This window comes from Egretta garzetta, unplaced genomic scaffold (assembly GCF_000687185.1).
Source record: "Egretta garzetta isolate BGI_Z169 unplaced genomic scaffold, ASM68718v1 scaffold18, whole genome shotgun sequence".
NCBI classification, from domain to species: domain Eukaryota; kingdom Metazoa; phylum Chordata; class Aves; order Pelecaniformes; family Ardeidae; genus Egretta; species Egretta garzetta.
In genome coordinates this window covers 43236-61411 of record NW_009260616.1, presented here as the reverse complement: position 1 = coordinate 61411, position 18176 = coordinate 43236, and the positions used below count along the sequence as shown (strand labels likewise).

Below are 18176 nucleotides of genomic sequence, written 5' to 3'. Positions count from 1 at the left end.
GGCTGATGATAACAAAGAACAAAAAGCTATTTACCCTGCGCTTCAGAGCTTTGCCTGTATTCTGAGTTGCTTGTAATATTTGTGGGAAGAGCCAAACCGTTGGTGCCTAGGGCATCTTGCTAATTAATTTGTCTTCTTAACAGTGATTATCTAGCAGTTCTGGGTTTTGCTTTTACTCCTAACTGTTTAGGTTGGGCTTTTTAACATAATTTTTTCTTTGTTCCCTTTATGGCAGCCTTCAGTAAGAAAGGGTGTGCTGCCAAGAATGCTGGAAGAAATCTTGAAGACTAGGATAATGGTGAAACAGTCAATGAAGGCTTATAAGCATGACAAGGCTATAACTCGAATGCTTGACGCTCGTCAGTTGGGTCTTAAATTTATAGCTAATTTTACATTTGGCTATACTGCTGCTAATTTTTCTGGAAGAATGCCATGCACTGAGGTAAGGGTTGCAGATAAAAATGCAAAAAAACTGTGGCAAAGACACTAATAATAAAGTATAGTCAGATAACACTGTATTTTTATTTGAAACATATTTAAATACCTTCATGAAAGCAGTTTTTATTTGTGGTACTGAAAATCAGCAACTTGGGATTTGTGATCTCTTTTTTTTTTTAAAAAAAAAAACAAAAAAAGTCTTAATTTTCTTCTTCCCATAAAAGAGCATCTGGAGTTGGCATTTCTGTAGAACTCTTCCAAAGGTAGATTGGATTACAGTTCTAAAAGTGGAAATAATATAAAACACTGTAGCTGTTTCATAGTTTTCATAAAAGGAGGAATCCACAGAATCCAAAAACTAGAGAAAATGGTCCTGAGCAATCTTGTCTTGCTCCTTAAACTTTTAGTATGCCTAAAGAAGTTTAAATGAAATTTTCCTTTATTTTAATCCTGAATAATTTTTGATCGCTCTTCCTTTAATTCTTGCTTTTGTGGGGTAATGTAAGCAATCTTTTTATTTATTATATGCATTTAAACCATGAAATAAAGTATATTGTCTCAATATAGTAATTTTCATAAGCAGATCAAGCAAGGTTAGACTATGTTTACCCAGAGCTAGTATTGGGTTTAGCAGTAGAATAAAGATTTTTTATTATATTTTTTTTCTTTTTTTTTTTTTTTTTTAATCTTTAACTTTGCAGGTTGGGGATAGCATTGTCCACAAAGCCAGAGAAACATTGGAGCGTGCTATAAAACTGGTGAATGATACAAAAAAATGGGGTGCTCATGTTGTGTATGGTGATACTGACAGGTAATTAATGGTCTGCTTCTTACAATGTTATAAAATCATAGTAGTTCTTCATAGATATATTTTTATTTGGTCTCAACAAGGGGAATTTATGATACTGAAAAGAGTATGTGGACCCTCTTTGGGATGTTGCTTACTGTCTTACAGAATATGCAAAGTAAATAATACTTATTTTTAGTGGAGTTTCTTTTAAAACTCTTAGCATTTTGAGGGTTTCCTTTCTTTTGAAAATTATGTGGGGAAAAAAAAGTCACATTTTTTCAGGTGTGAATTACTATAAGTCTTATTTATTGAATGAGTATTTTTGTGCCTGTTTCTGATGCCATTTTTATTTTGGAAAATGGAGTATTTATAATATAGTAGGCATTGCCCGTTGATACTTTGAGGAAGGCACTATTTTAAACTTCAAAAGTGGATGCAATTCAGAAGCAGCCACCAGAGCATACAAAGATATGATTAGGCTGCCTGAAATACATCATATAAATATCTCCCCTTTCTCAGTCAATCCTTCATCTAAATAATAGCCCTGCTCTAGGCGTATCCATTTCTGGTGCTAGACTCTTGATAATTTTTCATTCATGGGAAACAAAACTTGTCTCGCTGTCCTTCCTTAATAACTTGTGAATCCAATGACTGATTTTAGCCAGATTTGATGAAAGACTTGAAATTTTAAAGGTACTAAATTCATAGTAGCTTCACGAAAACAAAAAAAAACTGTTGGAGTAAGGAAGTAAAATCTTACTGCTGGCCATAGTGGGGGGGGAAAAAGGGCGTACCCAGAGCCCTTTACAGTTCTCTCCTGGGAACTCAAGTTTTGTAGTGCCTGGGAGCAGTGACGTTCCCTGCCTCACCAGAGAGTCACAGTGTTCGTCATGCTTTTAGCATTCCTGATCTCATACTGAACACTGAAGTTCCTCAGGTTTTTGTCTTTTCTAGCTGAAGGAAGGGAACCGAATTGATGATAACATCCCTGCCTTGTCACCAGGAAGCTATAGCTTATAAATTTCAGGAATTATGTTGAACGGATTTGTGCTTATTTCCTTTGTCTGTTTTCTCGTAGCATGTTTGTACTCTTGAAAGGAGCCACGAAGGAGCAGTCTTTTAAGATTGGTCAAGAAATTGCTGAAGCTGTAACAGCAACAAACCCCAAACCTGTTAAACTGAAGTTTGAAAAGGTAAAAGGAAAACACTTTGCTTCAAGTCTGTTGGGTGAAAACATTATTAACCTAAAAAAAAATAAAAGGAAGACAAAAGATTTTTCTGGGCACTAACGTAGCATAAGGATATACAAGAGTCGTGTGCTGTACTGTTTCTGCATGTATATTGCAAGCTCCTTAATGCCTCAGGGACCTTGTCAGAGGAGCACTGCAGCATGAACAACAAAAGGAAATATTCCTACTTTCACATCAGGATGCCTGGTGGCCTGTTGCACTGGCAGCATGAGGCAATTTGAAATTCCTGTCTCATCAATTTTTTGGAAATGTCTCCCTCCAGTTTTGTATTTTATACATACAATCAAACTAATGTGTGCGACTTGGTAGAGAAAATGTACACCATCCCTTGAAGTGATTCCAGTGCATTAATTCCAAGCCTGATATTTATTCTTCAGCCAACTTTAGCACACTTCAGGATATGTATGATACATAAACATGTAAAATGAAAAATCATAAAAATCCATTCAGTATGCTTTTGGAAGAAGTGTTAATGACAATAAGCCTTCTATAGAAGAGCAAGGCAATGTGATACTAATTTTGGTGGAAGTTTATAATTAGAAAGTCATTAGCAATCAGTTCAGGTGTACTAGATATTTTCAAAGTACATACCTGATTCAACAGGTTCAACAAGAATTTGTAAGAAAATTGCCATTTTTCACGGAAAATACAGTAGAAAAATATTAGCAAGGGAAGCCAGGATACCTGTGGAAGGCACGGCAACTTTTCCTCAATGACTAATATACAGGGGCCCTTCCCACTTGAAGCAATTATGTGTCATTAAGCTGAAGGAGTAATTAGTCAGAAAAAAATACTGGGTGCAAGGATATATTTGAGAAGATCATAGAATCATAGAATGGTGTGGGTTGGAAGGGACCTTTAGAGGTCATTTAGCCCAACCCCCCTGCAGTGAGCAGGGACAATGCTAACTCGATCAGGTTGCTCAGAGCCCCGTCCAACCTGGCCTTGAATGTGCCCAGGGATGGGGCCTCCACTACCTCTCTGGGCAACCCGTTACAGTGTTTCACCACCCTCATTCTAAAGAATTTCTTCCTTATATCCAGTCTAAATCTACCCTGTTTTAGTTTAAAACCATTACCCCCTATCCTGTCACTACTGGCCCTACTAAAAAGATTGTCCCCATCTTTCCTATAGGCCCCCTTTAGGTACTGAAAGGCCACAGTAAGGTCTCCCCGCAGCCTTCTCTTCTCCAGGCTGAACAAGCCCAACTCTCTCAGCCTGTCCTCATAGGAGAGGTGCTCCAGCCCTCAGATCATTTTTGTAGATGTCAGGGTGCTTCACTTCAAGTGCCCTTACTCACCTGTGGGTCAAAATTTGAGTACTCTCCTGGGGTAGTTTCCTAGCACAGGACGATGAAAATGCTTCAAAGCTGGAGCATCTGATCAAGAAGTGGGACACCTATGTGCAGGACCTTCTTCAGCCTGAGGCAATGTAAACTCGCTGCTCCCTCTTCCATGAGAGCCAGGAAGATGTGGTGTTATCCTAGTAATACCGGGTACAAATTGTTCCCCATTCTTTCTTTTAAAACTGGTCAGGGAATACTGACACAATTAAGAATGAAATAAGAGGTTGGAGAAAACATGCAAAAGAGACCATGACCCTAAAAATCCATTCATGAGGATACCGTTGTCCAGGCCTAGGTATTTAAAAAGCATGCTTTTCCCAAATCAAGATACTAACTGATTTTAGGCACCTCATAATTAGATGAAGTTTGAAAATAGAAAGTTCAAAGCCAGTACTTTTGCTGGGAAAGTTTTCTTCTCTGATGTTTAAAATGAAGTTGTTGACTTTTTAAGAAAGAGGGATAATGCAGTTATATTAAAAACGTTGATAAATGCAATCCAGGAAAGTAAGGGTACTCAAAACAAATTATGCTGTGTGTCACTTTTCACCTGAGCTTCAGGTTGCTTAGTCTTTACAGCAAGATGAAATATAAAGTGATTTAAGAATGAAACACCACTGAATCCCAGCTTCCTCAGCCATCCTTTAACAGTCCTTTGATCTAGTTTATTGGTTTTAATGATTTAAAAAAGAAAAACCAACCAACAAAACCAACCACAAAGCAAAGTATTCCTTAGGAAGCCCTCTCTGTTCAGAGCCACCTTATATTCCCAACACATGCCAGATTGGGCAATCTTCTTTTTAAACATTCCAGGTCTACTTGCCATGTGTCCTGCAAACTAAGAAGAGGTATGTGGGTTACATGTATGAAACACTGGACCAGAAGGACCCAGTATTTGATGCAAAAGGCATAGAGACAGTCCGAAGGGACTCCTGTCCTGCTGTTTCCAAGGTAAAATACTCATGCATTTCTTCCTGAATGAAATTATAGTATTATTTAATTGTGTATCTGTCCTTTCTCAGAGTTTCTAGTCCTTGTGAGTTGTCTGAGACTTTGTCTGTTTTTCTGGTATGAGCCATTTGAAAGATAAATTGAAGATCTTGCACAGTATTACAAGGACTTGCACTTTCCATCTTCACTATTATCTCCCAGCCCCTAAAAACCCCACAAAAAGCCCTCAGCCCCGTGTAAGTTCTCTAGAAGACCATTCTTGATCCAGTTCACTTTAACTGGAAGTAAGCATTACTCCAAGATGAGTGAGGCTCACTGATGTGTCTGCTAAATAGTTCACTTACATAAATCTAATCTAGCTAAGAATTAATTTAAAATTATTGGGGGGTTAAAAAGAAAAGGCTGTTGTTCTTAATCAAGTCAAAACAAATTTATGCCAGTAAGAAAGGTAGCCACTTAGGAGGATTTACTTGCATTTTTCTTTTTAATCCCAATTCTTTTGTTTGCTGAGGTGGTCAGAAAGTCATGGCAAAATATTTTAAGATGATAGGAAAAAAACATCTCTCATACTCTGGAAAACCTGTGTAATTGTTGAAACATGTTTAGTGCTGGAGTATGGATAATGTCATGAAAGGCATATCAAACTGAGGCAAAAGTTGTCCGGTAATGTGTTCATGAATGTCTTTCAGAGGAAGAGAACACAAGCTGTTGTCATGTTAACATTCTAGTTCACAACTGATACTTTTTCTAAGCAGTGTACTAATATTTCCATATAATGTACTGAATTATTTGGAATTCAATTTTAGTTAAACATACGTGTTTTTCTCACCTTTCTCCTTTGATTTGTAAAGATACTTGAGTGTTCTATCAAGCTGCTATTTGAAACACGGGACATAAGTCAGATCAAACAGTACGTTCAGAATCAATGCATGAAGTTACTGGAGGGAAAAGCCAGCATGCAAGACTTCATCTTTGCAAAAGAGTACAGAGGAAGCTCAGCTTACAGACCTGGATCCTGTGTACCAGCCCTGGAAATCACCAGGTAATCAGATTAAGTGCTACTCATAGATATTTTTTTTCTCTTGACCTTTGTACTGCCACGTTATGGGTAGCAGTGAGATGTCTCCTTCAGGTATTGTTGCAGCAGTTGGCTCTAACTTTCTTCTGTGTGTGAAGAGAGCTCAGGTATCATATAATCCTAGAAACCTGTTTCGTAGTCCTGGAAAGATCCACACATGTTCAAGAGCACAGTCTCTTGTCAGGATGCTGTAACAGTGTGTTCAACTGCTGTTACTTAGGCCTGGTTTTCATACAAGGGCTTGACTGCCCGTCACTCATGGATATTAGATATGTTAAAAATTGTCATAGCGATGTCTCTCAGTACTGTGAAATACATTACCATACATAATTTTTCATTTTTTAAAAAGTACCTTACCTAAAGTTAATATTTCATCCTGTTGATATTGTTTATCAGTAATAGGTAATGTGAGCTGGCACATTTTGCCACCTTGCTTAATATAAAAGGTCATCAAATTAAGCCATGCTTTTTAAATAAAACAAAACTCAAGTCCTGGGTTGATACCTGCTTCAAATTGAATTGTCCTTTGCTTTCTGGGTACTTGAGCTCTTTTTAGTCCGCAGGCTGTTCTTTATAAAAGTACTTCTTTAAAGAAGGGGTAGCTAGAAAGCAACCTGCGTGCAAATCCACGTGACTCAGAACAGGACATATCTTTTAGGGCTCGTGTTCGAAGTTCTAAAATTTGGGTCTGATCATGAGACGAATTAAAAATGAAACAACTTGGTCCTGCGCTTCATCGTAGGCACTAACTTCAGCTGTCCCGAGAGCTACTAATATAATTGGATGGGGAAGTTTACAAGCAAATGGAATGACTGTGAATTTGTCTCTGGATGCATTATAAAGGCTATTTTTAAATAGGAGAATGCTTGCCTATGACCGTCGCTCTGAACCACGAGTTGGGGAGCGAGTGCCCTACGTCATTGTGTACGGCATGCCCGGACTGCCCCTGATACAGCTGGTGAGGCGGCCCATTGAAGTCCTGCAGGATCCCAACCTGAGGCTGAATGCTACGTACTATATTACCAAACAAATTCTGCCGCCACTGGCTAGGGTCTTCTCACTCATCGGCATCGACGTCTTCAGCTGGTACCATGAGTTGCCACGGGTAAGTGTTTGAAAACAAGCAGATGATGAACGCCGCGCACGTGTACAGCGGGTTTTTTATCGTGAATGAGGTTTATATGAGGCAACAGCAAAGGTTATTTTAGAAGTGTTTGATGCCCAAACGTGCAGACCTGATTCCTACATCTTCTGTGTGTTTTTTTTCCACTCAGTGCATCAGTTTGTTCGGCCAGCCCTTCTGTGCAGGGTTGATCACATTGTCGTCTTCTATTTTCTGACCCTTCCATAGTTTAAAAGAATATTTTGCCATAACTGTGTATTTTTAGTGGTACTTGTGTATGCATCTATTTGGCTGTACCACCTTTTACATCTCTCTATAGTAGATGTTGGAACTCCTGTTTCTCCAAGATGTTCTGAAGATCTTTCCTCTTTATAGAAAAAGTGGTAATGCCTTAGCAGCAGGAACACTTTTTAAAAAATCTGTATCACCAGAAATTTTAAACTAATTATGTCCAAACTGACTTTCCTAAAAATTAAAGAAATCATTGAAATGTGGGAAGAGGCATGTTAGATAGCTGGATTTTAGTTTGTGATTCCCCTGACAAAAAGGGATGGTGAAAGACAGTGTATCTGTGTAGTTTGGTTACTCTGCTTAGTGTAGACTTCAGCAGCGTAGTAGTACAGCATGTTTCCCACTGCAGACTTTTAATACAGCCTTGATTGACTTCAGTTCTGCTTCTTTCCTCTACCTTTCTGATGGTACTGTGACACTCACCTTAAGTGTCTCCAACAAGCTGCTCTAAAAAGGCAAAAAGAGCCCTGACTTTCTGCAAGGCCAGGGAGCACCGAGGAGGTCCCAGGGAGCTGAGCAGCTGGGTCTTTGAAACAGGAGAGTGAAAGGTAGCACAAAGCATGCAGCACCAGGAACGAGTGCAGAGAGCGCACTTCCCTGGGCAAGGGGGCAGTGGTGGAGCTTTGTCCAGGGAAGTTGGAGCATGAGCTGGAGCCACGGACCAAAGGATGGTGGCAGCTCTGCAACCGGGACTGCACCAGCACAGGAACTGGAGGGGAGGCAGGATCCGGAAAGCAGCCACGGGGGCTGCAGCCAGGGCACGTTTGGATGTGAAGTAGATCAGCACCTACAAAGGAACTACTGCAGGAGGCAGAGTTAGAGATGAGATCAGCAATTTAGCGTGTGACTGAGGATGTCTTTGGTCACTCTCTCTTCTGGTGAGATGCCCTGTGAGATAGGTGTGGGTGGGCTCTGTTCAGTGTGTCACTTCAGGGCAAGAGCTACGCTCTTCAGAGTGATGCGATCCATGTTAATAATTTGGGTATGAACCCATGCCCTGCAGGCTGTCTTGCACTTCCATACTCCTTTAAAAAAAAAGAACAGGCTACACAATCCAGGAATAAGGTGAGCTGCTCTCCTGAAAGTTCATTACCTCTTAATTATTTTTTTTAACAGATTCAAAAAGCTGCCTCGACTGCCCGCAGCGAGCTAGAAGGACGCAAAGGCACAATCTCCCAGTATTTCACGACCTTACACTGTCCCGTGTGTGATGAACTGACCCAGTATGGGATCTGTAATAAATGCAGAAGCCAGCCACAGCATGTGGCAGTGATTCTCAACCAAGAAATCCGAGAGTTGGAGCGTAAGCAAGAACAGCTGGTCAAGGTACGATAAAAACGTTGTCAGACGTCTGTCAGCCAAAGGCAGGGGCTGAAATTTCACAGCGGGGCGTTACTGAATGTCCCCAGCAGAAGTGGGAAGTACAACCCGGGTGTTAAATGTGTTACCGCTTGTTTGCTTTTCCCATTGCTGTTGAAGGCAGCGCAGCAGCTGTTACTCTCCTTAGCCTTGCGTAAAACTGAAGGCAAGGGCAGGAGGGCAGAACAGAAGACGCTTTTCTCCTTTTCTTCTTTTTTTTGAGAGTATCTTACATGGTTTGGAGGTGCCTTTTTATAGTGACAGTGATGGAGAGTTGTAGAAGTATGAAAGATTTGCCTTTTCTGCATCGAAATAACTGATGATGTTCTAGTAACAAAAACATTTGTCCCAGAAAAATTACTTATTTATGTGTATAACATGGATGTGGTTTAGCTTGGGGGTTTTCTTGTTACCTTTAATCTTGATCGGAATTTTCCAAGCTGGTTTTTTTCCCTTGAGCGAAAAGTCAATTAAGAGGGTAGCTGACTGCTCACGAATATATTATAGCAAAGCACAGTGCCTCCCCATGCAGAAACATGCATATCCTCACAGAATTTTCCTCCTGTCGTATTTTATAATTAGTAAGTATTTTTGTTAAAATTGATTTTTAGCACTGGCGCACGTGAGCCATTTTAAGGACTTGTCTGAATTGTGAGGGTAGAAATGTTCCTGTGGTGTAGGCATTGATTTGGTGTGTTCCCATGGGGCTCTGTCGCTGGAATACCAGTATAATTCACGATTCATAAATATCACATTGCTAAGGCATGGACTTCCATTTCATGCTGTGTTTTGTAGTATTTGCTCTGATCCGCATGGTAACTGGCAGTAGGGGAAGGTGATGCATGTCCTGCAGTTTTCCTGTGGTACTCTGAACCTTTTATATCACTTTGTTCTGGAATAAATCAGACCTTAGTCGGTGGGTCCAGCCCCGCAGAAGGATTGGGGGTCTGATCAGAACAGTCCCTTGTCCCTGCGATGTGCAACAGGTCAGCAAGGCCCCGGCTCCCGCTCTGGTCACTGTTTGATGACTCGACCTCTCTGTAAGAGCATCTGTCTTACTTTAATATGAAGATGCATATATCCTTCATAGCTCAAATTCTTGGCCCTCCTCGATTATAAACATGCCGGAGCCAGCAGAAAACTGATTCAACACTGAACCGTACATTATTTTAAAACGCACTTAAAAATGACATGCCATAGATTAAGGCCACAGACATCTCCCCTCTGCACAAACTGAACTTAGAAAGTGTCTCGAGCGCCATTTAGCTCGGTCCCTTGCGTTCAAATCAGCCGCAGCCTGTCTAGGGTAGGCTTATCTCTGAGGTTCTTCTGGGCTTACAAACCTGGAACCAACCCTTTAAAATCCTGCTCCTCCTGGTCATGGTTGCAGGTCAGAGGACTGGTACCCTCTGAGGTGCCGTGTCTGGGACTTGGCCCAGGGCGGGGGCTGCTCCTCTCCAGCTATTGCCAGTTTGGGTTTCTGGTCTGCAATGCTGATACGGGTCTGGCTGAGAGGGTCGCTGGTGCCCAAATAAGTTTAGCATGGGAATAAGGAAAAGAACTAATTTTAAAAGCAAAGGATATGATTTTGCTCTGTTGTTCAAACTATGCGAACGGTAGGTTAACATTGTGTAACATTTTGATGTTACAAACCACAAGTGTGGTTGAAAGCAAATTGCTGAGTTTTTGGAAAAACTGTTGGGAGGTGGCAGAATACTGGAAAGGATTAAAAGTAAAATAGCAAAGCAGGGGCCTTCCGTTTTCTGAAGGTCGCTACCTTTGGAAAAACTATGCCTGCTGCTATTTTATTCCATCAGGTATCCCCTGTTAAAAGTACTTTCGAGCAGCATTAACGACATGAAGCAGTAGCTCTGTGAACAAGGAGAGCAGTGGAACCTGCATGCCCTGTGCATTTCTGTCTTGGGACTGATTGATTTCAAAAGTAAAACTCTTAACTGAAGCTTATCTTGAGAGAGAAGTACTTTATGAAAACTGCAGAATAAGAGTTTTGCCTTTTTTCACTAGGAAATTTTTATATAGGATAAGTTTATCATGAATATGACACACTGCCCAGCTTAAATCCACTCGATTTATTTACCTGATGTTTCCAAGTGCCGCCATGTAGGGGTAGAACTTAATTAGCTGGACTGAAACCCAAGCTGTATGGTCAAGGTGTTGATCCCTGCCCAGGGGAGGGTGGGTGCCGTAGCCTGGCCATGGCCAGTCCATGGCCGGCGAGGCTGCAGCAGGGGAGGGAGCTGCTCTGGATCCCTCCGTGGCGGGGGGAAGCTTGGTGCTGGTTGGGCTGCACCAGTTTTGCTGATCCAACGCTGAGGACGTGGTAGTCCCAAGTGACATATGCCTTGCTTGGGTTGAGTTGAAAATAATCTGGTTTGCTTTTTTACCTTTAATCTAGATATGCAAGAACTGTACAGGCTGCTTTGATCGACAGATCCAGTGCGTCTCCCTCAACTGTCCAGTACTCTTCAAGCTCTCCAGAGTAAGCAGAGAACTGTCCAAGGCACCCTATCTTCGCCAGCTACTTGACCAGTTTTAAATGATCTGTGTCACAGGATTCCAGGTGCTATTTTTTTTTTTTTTTCCCTTCAGTGTTTACCACACTAAGACTATTGTGCATGGTGCTTTTTCAATTCTCATCTAGTCCAGGATTTCCATTTTAAGTGTCGGGTTTATTATCTGAAGAACAATGAACGCTTATACTAAATTAAAAAAAACCAACCCAGAAACATTTGTTGATCTATGAATAGCTCACTTTTTAAGATGTACAAATTTCTTCTTTCTTTCATGTTTCTAACATACTGTTTTATAATGCTGATGTTGGAATAGCTATGTGTAACATCTTGTAAATCCATTTCAAAGCAGAAGTCAAGTTTACTTCCTGGAGGAAGGAGCACTGAAAACCTCTCAAAACGATAAAACCATTCGTGTGTGTTCTTGAACTGTCAGTATCAAGACGTGTTACTTATATATTATCCATTCACTTTATAATTTTGTCTGCGAAATATTTTGTAAATACACTTTTTTACTTTTCAAACAACTGAGTAAAATAATGTGCAATGACTTTTATACAGATAATTTTAAAGTTGGTTGGTATAACTCCTCCTAAGTTTTGCTTGATTCCAAGTAGGTTGTTATTTTGATCAGACTGTGCAAGCAGTAGTATCATGTGTAGCATTTTGAAACATTATTTTCTAAAAATTGCTGTCTTGCTTTAGCTATTAATGGGGCATTGTGAGGAACTGTGCAAAGACATTTTTGTTACAAACCTGTGGGACTGTTGCAATACTTTAAATATAAAATTTTATTCCATTTTTGCTTGTTTTGTATAGACATTTCTATTGCTTCTAAATATGCTTAAAATATTTTCTTTCCTTATGTACTGTACAGTTAAATCTTATTTGCCACCATCTTGACAAAATGTGTATTTAGAATATTTGTATAACTGTATAAAATGGAAAAGGAATTATGTGGTCAGTGCATTGTTTTCTAAACTGGAAATCATTTTGTTTTAGAAGTTAATAATGGAAACCATATTAAAGTTGAATAAAATGATATGGTAAAAGTTACGTGCTTTTTAAATACTCACCTTCAAGTGCAGGTACCTTTGTTACCCTCATTTGGCACACAAGTGGTAATGGAAACAAGACTGCTCAAGTAAGAGTTAAGAAGCCAGAATTCGGTTTCCAGGTTAAGCTTTGGCATCGAAAACCTCGGTATCAGTTCTTGGAGGCCTTCCCCAAACCAGAAGAGAAACAGTTCCAGTTTTCCATTAGTCAAAACTGAAGTAAATCTTAAATTTAGAAGTCCAGAGTAGCTTTGAAAAATAGAACAAAACTTTATTTACATCAAGGAACCTGAGTGCCTTCTCCAGTTGAGCATTTATTACATTCAAGACACAAGTCAGTCTATTACATTTCACATTATACAGTACAAGGCAAACCCACACCGAGCAGAATAAGAACTATTCCACCTATGTAATAGAACATCCACAGCTTGCGATGCGCTTTCAACGCAAAGTGACTAAATAAAAGAAAACCCATCAAGGCACAAACCTTTGCCTACTCGTGCATTCTCGCATTGGCCACGTACAGCATGAAAGTGCAAAGGCCAGGACTAATGAGTTAGAGCTCACAGGACAGTCCAGCGCCTGGCAGTGCTTCGGGGATAAAGGAATCGGTTAAATGACGCTTAAGTGCAAGAGGCTGCCTTTAACACTGGAGTAGATGGGCAAGGCTCATCTCCAACTCGGTCCTGGCTTTATGGACAAAAGTATGATTCTTAATAAATCCAGGTATCTCATCCATGGACCATGGTTCTTGGCCTCAACACAGAGATGACTCTTCTAGCATAAACAAGGCAGTGGTAATTACTACAGTTTACTTCCAGTAATTTCAACCCACAACAGGTAAATTTAAGCGTTTTAAGCTTTCTGGAGGATCTTTATCTTCAAAGGCACTGTAAATAGATCCTCACTTTAACCACATATGCCAGGAAGCAATTTACTTTGGAAGGAAATTTCAACATGTAAAAACTAACATTCATTGTCTAAAAACAAGCCTTGAAGGAACACCAAAGTCCAAGAACTAGGAAAGCTACAGCCTTGGACATCAAGGATGTCTGGAAGTGCTGCAAGCTGGACTCACTGGAAATGTCCTAGATCTGGCTTAAGCTTAAATTGCTTTTCATTTTCACTAAAGGGCAGGCCCTGCTATTAAAAGCCGGCTTCCAGGGGCTAAGGAGAACACATTCTGGAAGTAGATCCCATTTCAAGTTGGAGGCCCGAATTAAGACACTGAAGGCTCCAAACGCTCGCTAAGATGACTCAGAATTTAGCCGTCATCCAGACAAAGGCCTCCGCGCATCAGTGGCCTGCGCCACTGCTTTTTGGATCCTCTACCCTCTGTAAAAAGCTGCTCTTACCTTGTTGGCATTCCAGGCTGTTGCTCCATTCCTGCAGCTCAGGCCTCCTGCGTTTAAGGGGGGGAAATGGGGATGAATTCAAGTGACTCATGCAGGAATTAATACAGCCATTTTAGAAAAAAAAAAACCACCTTTGTTTGCACAGCATTTTTACATTTGTTGGGAAGACATTAGTCAGAAACAAATAACTGAGTGTACACAAGCAATACACAGGTAAGGTTCAAGGAGGGTACAGCGTATTTCCCAACACAGCTTTCATTTCATGTTCTGGGGTTTTAGTACTTGATTATGCAAGACCTGTAAATTATCCCTGAGAACAATCTTAAGTGCAGGACATTCCAGTTTGGAATTTCATTCCAAAAATTAGCGTGTGAATTATTTAAAATCTTCCCATTGCCAGGTACGTTTCTTAAACTGATTTTCTTCCAGCAACATGATCTCAGGTCTGGGGAAACTTTGTTTTACATCGCTGTCCCTTCAGGTAACTCCCATGGGCTGCAGTTGCAGCAGGGAAGCTGCTGCAGAACCATTTCCCTGTCTTCTGTTGTTTGCCCTGCACCAAACCCCATTTCTGCCAAAGGGACCTGGGCAGTTAACACGTCCCTGTCCCCATCCACCAGCAGGAGCCGTCCTTCCCATCTGCTGACCCCCACCACCACTTCCTACACACTCACGGCAGTCGCTGGGGACAGGGAAGCTGGAGAAATGCAGGCTCGGTCTGCTCTTGTGGAAGTCACCACCTCTGCCACACCACGTCATTTGTCACCGTACAAAACCAACTGAACAGGCACGGCCACCCTGACTTACTCCCGCCGAAGAAACGCTGTCGTGTACCTAGAACAGGGCTTGGCCTGGTATGTAAAAGCATTTACCATTACTTTAAGCAAAGAGAACTCCTGCGTAGCAAGTGAAACGAGGCCATATTTTAAAGTGCAGGTTCATGCATTGCACTGGAAAAGATGCCACAGACGCGCACGTACACACCCAAGGAAGGAAAGAAAAAAAAAAAAGGAATCTGGCAAAAACGTAATGGCGTTCAAGTGCCGAGAGCAGAGGGAAAGGGAGGCCTTTCAACATGGCAAGATGCAAAAAAAAAATACCATGCATTTTCACTACAGGTTGATTCCTGCTTCTTATTAACTTCTCCCAAGAAAGGAAAAAACTACGAGGTTCTAGGTTGCACACTCACGAAGACAAGAGAGGGACCAAAACCAGCCCTGACAACACACTGAACGTCTATGGTTGTGTGCTATGCTACATCTAGAGTGCCTTTGTTAGCAAATTAACCTTCTTGGCAAGAAAAACACTACTAACAGTGCAAAGTAAAAAAAACAAACCACAAATAAACCCAAACATGAGCACCTTCTGATCAGGCAGCCTTAAAAAAAAAATAAATTACTTAACCTACAAATTCAAGTTTCAAGCAGGCAAATTGCAAGACTTCTCCTTCTGCGCCAGACTTTCGCCGTTAGCTGCTGCTTTTTTTTTGCTCTCACTGGGGAGGGCTGGCCAGCCTGAACGGGGCCTTCCCAGCTCTTCCTGCTTAGCAGCAGCGAAGCTGCCACCGCGAACTGCTGCTCCTCCGCTAGGAAGACTCTGCCTGCAAGTCGTCACCCAAAGAAACGAAACCCCAGTGGCACCAGTCCGACTGGCAAGGGGCAAGCGATCGCGCAGTACAACCCGACAGGCCCGCCTCACCGGTAATGACCTCTCATTCTCAAATTTTCATTTTTAACACATCACTACGTTAAAGCCTTGGCACAGGAAGCCAGAAAAAGGTGTTACACCCTGAATTTAAACAGCTGGCTTAAAAATATCACTGCCCTATGTCAATACCATGTATTAAGAAATCTGCTTACATACCATTGTATCATCTTCATACATTTCTTGATTTCAGTGAGTAACCAAAATCACAACTACAATCACAAGCACTTTAGACTATCTAGATTTGTCACCACTGTTCAGCCAGTAAATCGGAGGCAAGCATTACAGCGGATTATTATGACCCATTTTGTCCCCCTTCCCATACACTGCGTTTAAAAGACCCAAAGGCATGGTTCCACTCCTAAAAATGAATCTTTCATTTCTTCTCATCTTAGTGACAGAAAATTACACTGTTTGCCAGCAGATTATCCGATTTACAGCCGCTGGGCATCACTCGAAATTTGAGTTGATTTCCTGATTTGTGTCACATGCAAATTTCAGTGCAGTAGAAACATCCTTATTTCCCCGAGATAAGCTCAGGATCACAGATAACAGATACCTCTCCTCTCTCATGAAAACATTTTGTGACCAAGCACCTCAGAACTGCACCCTCCACCCACCCCCGAAAAACTGAGTGGTCTGAGCAGTCCCTTTCTTTCCTAGTTACTTCTTACTACATATTACTTAAATGCATGCCTCATGATCAGAAAATGTCTCTTACATTTTAACATTTTGGGTATAGTCTGTACGTTTTATCATATAGTCCGTATCATTTGATGTATCGCTACCCCAGTCACGTCATGGGGGACCTTCCCACTCCGAGAGACATCGCTGCAGACTGAAAATGAAAAGGGGGAAGGGCCGAGCAAACACAGAAATGAACGTGCTGAGCTCGGCACCACTACGAAAGGATTCTTGAACCACTTCTACGATTCACTCGCATTTCGCTTTTTAAAAAAAAAAGTCAGCTTGTGCTTTAATCATTCTTCTCCCGGTCAACATTCACACTTTTTCTCCCAGGGGAGCCACCAGCGACTGCTGGAGAATCGTGCAGTATGCTGTCCAGATGGGGCTGGAGAGAGACTTTGGCTGGGGAGTCCCCAGGTATCTTACGGGAGGTCTCCAGCACAGAGTTTCTCAGCGTGTCATTCATTTCTATTACCTCAAAGTCTGCTTCATTCCACTCTCCCGCATCCTCCTCATCCTCTTCATCCTCGTTAAGCCCAGAGTTTGACAGCAAAGCTTTCCGGTCCTCACTCTCGCTCATTTCTTTCAAGTGGCTCTCACCGGGAGAGTTGGCCAATTTGTACATCAGGGGGAAGAGGATAACCGTCACGGCAGAGGTCACCCAGGCAGTGTACATCACCACAGGAACGTGGCGAAACCTCCCTTGAAGTTTTTTCAGGAATGCACATCTCGCCCAGCGCGGCGCCGATCACGAAGAAAGAAGCCGATTTTCCTTGCACGACCGTGTACTGTTCTATCCAGGAAATGCCGCTGGGAAAGATGGTGGCCATCGACGCTCCATACACAGCGGTCCCAACCCACAGGGAGGCCGGGTACGTGGCAAAGAAGGCCAAGCAGGAAGAGGAGACAGCGGAGCCTATGATACTGAGCAGGATCATGGTGCCAGGGTACAGGCACGCAGCACAGAATATTGCCACCCCTCTGCAGGCAGCAAACGCACCCCAGAAGACAGAATTCAAAGCGGCTGCTTCGTTTTCTTTCATCTCGGCAAAGACCTTTGCGTAAGTAAATATGTAAGAGCCGTAAGTGACCTCCGCTCCCACGTAGCAGAAGAAGAATACGAAGAGGAGAATAAGAAGGGCATAGTGGTATTTGGCAAACACGCACTTCTGCAAAGCAGCCTTTGATTTGTCTCGCGCTGAGCTGCCCTTTGAATACAAAACAAAAAAGAAGAAAGAAACAAACAGAAGATAGGTCCCTATGACAACATAGGACCACAAAAAGTCTGCACCAAGATGGTGTTTCAGTGCTGACGCAGCTGATGCAGCTGACGCCGTCAGCACAGACCTCGGGACAGACTGGTTTGTCTTTTCAGCTACTGGAAGGTCTTTGGAGTCGGAGCCTCCCAAGGCCATTTTAGCCAGGATTGGAGCCACAAACGCACCGACAGCGAAACTGAAGTGTAAGGCCTGCATATGTGGCCCAGCCTCCGCTCCCCAGGTATTCAGTGCCAGTACATTGCCGCCTGCAGGTGGGAGAGAGGAGGATTCGGTCATTTTAGTCTGAAACCAAGTATTGGTTTAAAAAATAAAAAAAAAAAAAAGACAAACCAAAACCAACCATAACCTGTATTATTAATTCAATTTGCAGTAATACCAGGTTTAGCAAATACCTTTTTTATGCAAAATCGTAGTTAACTGAAACTCTGCCTGGAAGCGCCTTAAACCCAGGTGATGAAGTTGAGCTTCAGGAGGGTTATTCACAGCAGTCAAAATGAGGAGCCACACGCTGGCTTCATCCAGCAACAACGGCTGCACTTAATCGCCCTATTTGACAATTTGCAGCATTTTTCAGGCTTTTTTCAAAAGAGCAAATTTAACTGCTTCTCCTTTCTGTAAGTTTGAAAAGCAACAGTGCACAACGCTAAGAATCAGAGGCCTCATTAAACAACATCCCAGGAAACATCGAGAATCGTTTGCTTCTGGTGGGCTGGGACTACCCCAACAGCATTCAAGTGACTTTCAGAAGTGGAAAGGTTTACAATAATAGCGCCGCAGAGACCAAACTACAACGCCCTCAGATCAACAATAATAACGCTAGAAAATAAGACCTCAGAGAGACATTTTTAAGTAGTCCCTGAGAAGACTGCAGAAGAATAAGAACAGTAACTAAATTCCTATGCTACAGTGCAGCAACCCTCGTCACGCAGCACCAACGCTCTT

The 18176-nt window shown here is 41.9% G+C and overlaps 2 protein-coding genes across 2 annotated transcripts in view; one reads left to right on the top strand and one right to left on the bottom strand.

Moving 5' to 3' along the window:
- REV3L (REV3 like, DNA directed polymerase zeta catalytic subunit) overlaps positions 1–12132 on the top strand; it is an 87564-nt gene extending 75432 nt beyond the window's left edge. Inside the window, 8 exon segments of the mRNA XM_035900692.1 lie at positions 236–442; positions 1140–1249; positions 2307–2421; positions 4634–4771; positions 5623–5813; positions 6708–6954; positions 8380–8589; positions 11039–12132. Coding sequence (XP_035756585.1) covers positions 236–442; positions 1140–1249; positions 2307–2421; positions 4634–4771; positions 5623–5813; positions 6708–6954; positions 8380–8589; positions 11039–11179 — 1359 coding nt within the window. The 3' untranslated portion in view covers positions 11180–12132.
- Positions 12133–14918: 2786 nt separating this feature from the next.
- Positions 14919–18176, bottom strand: part of MFSD4B (major facilitator superfamily domain containing 4B) — a 10534-nt gene continuing 7276 nt past the window's right edge. The window contains 2 exon segments of the mRNA XM_009645176.2: positions 14919–16667; positions 16669–17479. Of these exon segments, the coding sequence (XP_009643471.1) occupies positions 16244–16667; positions 16669–17479 (1235 nt within the window). The 3' untranslated portion in view covers positions 14919–16243.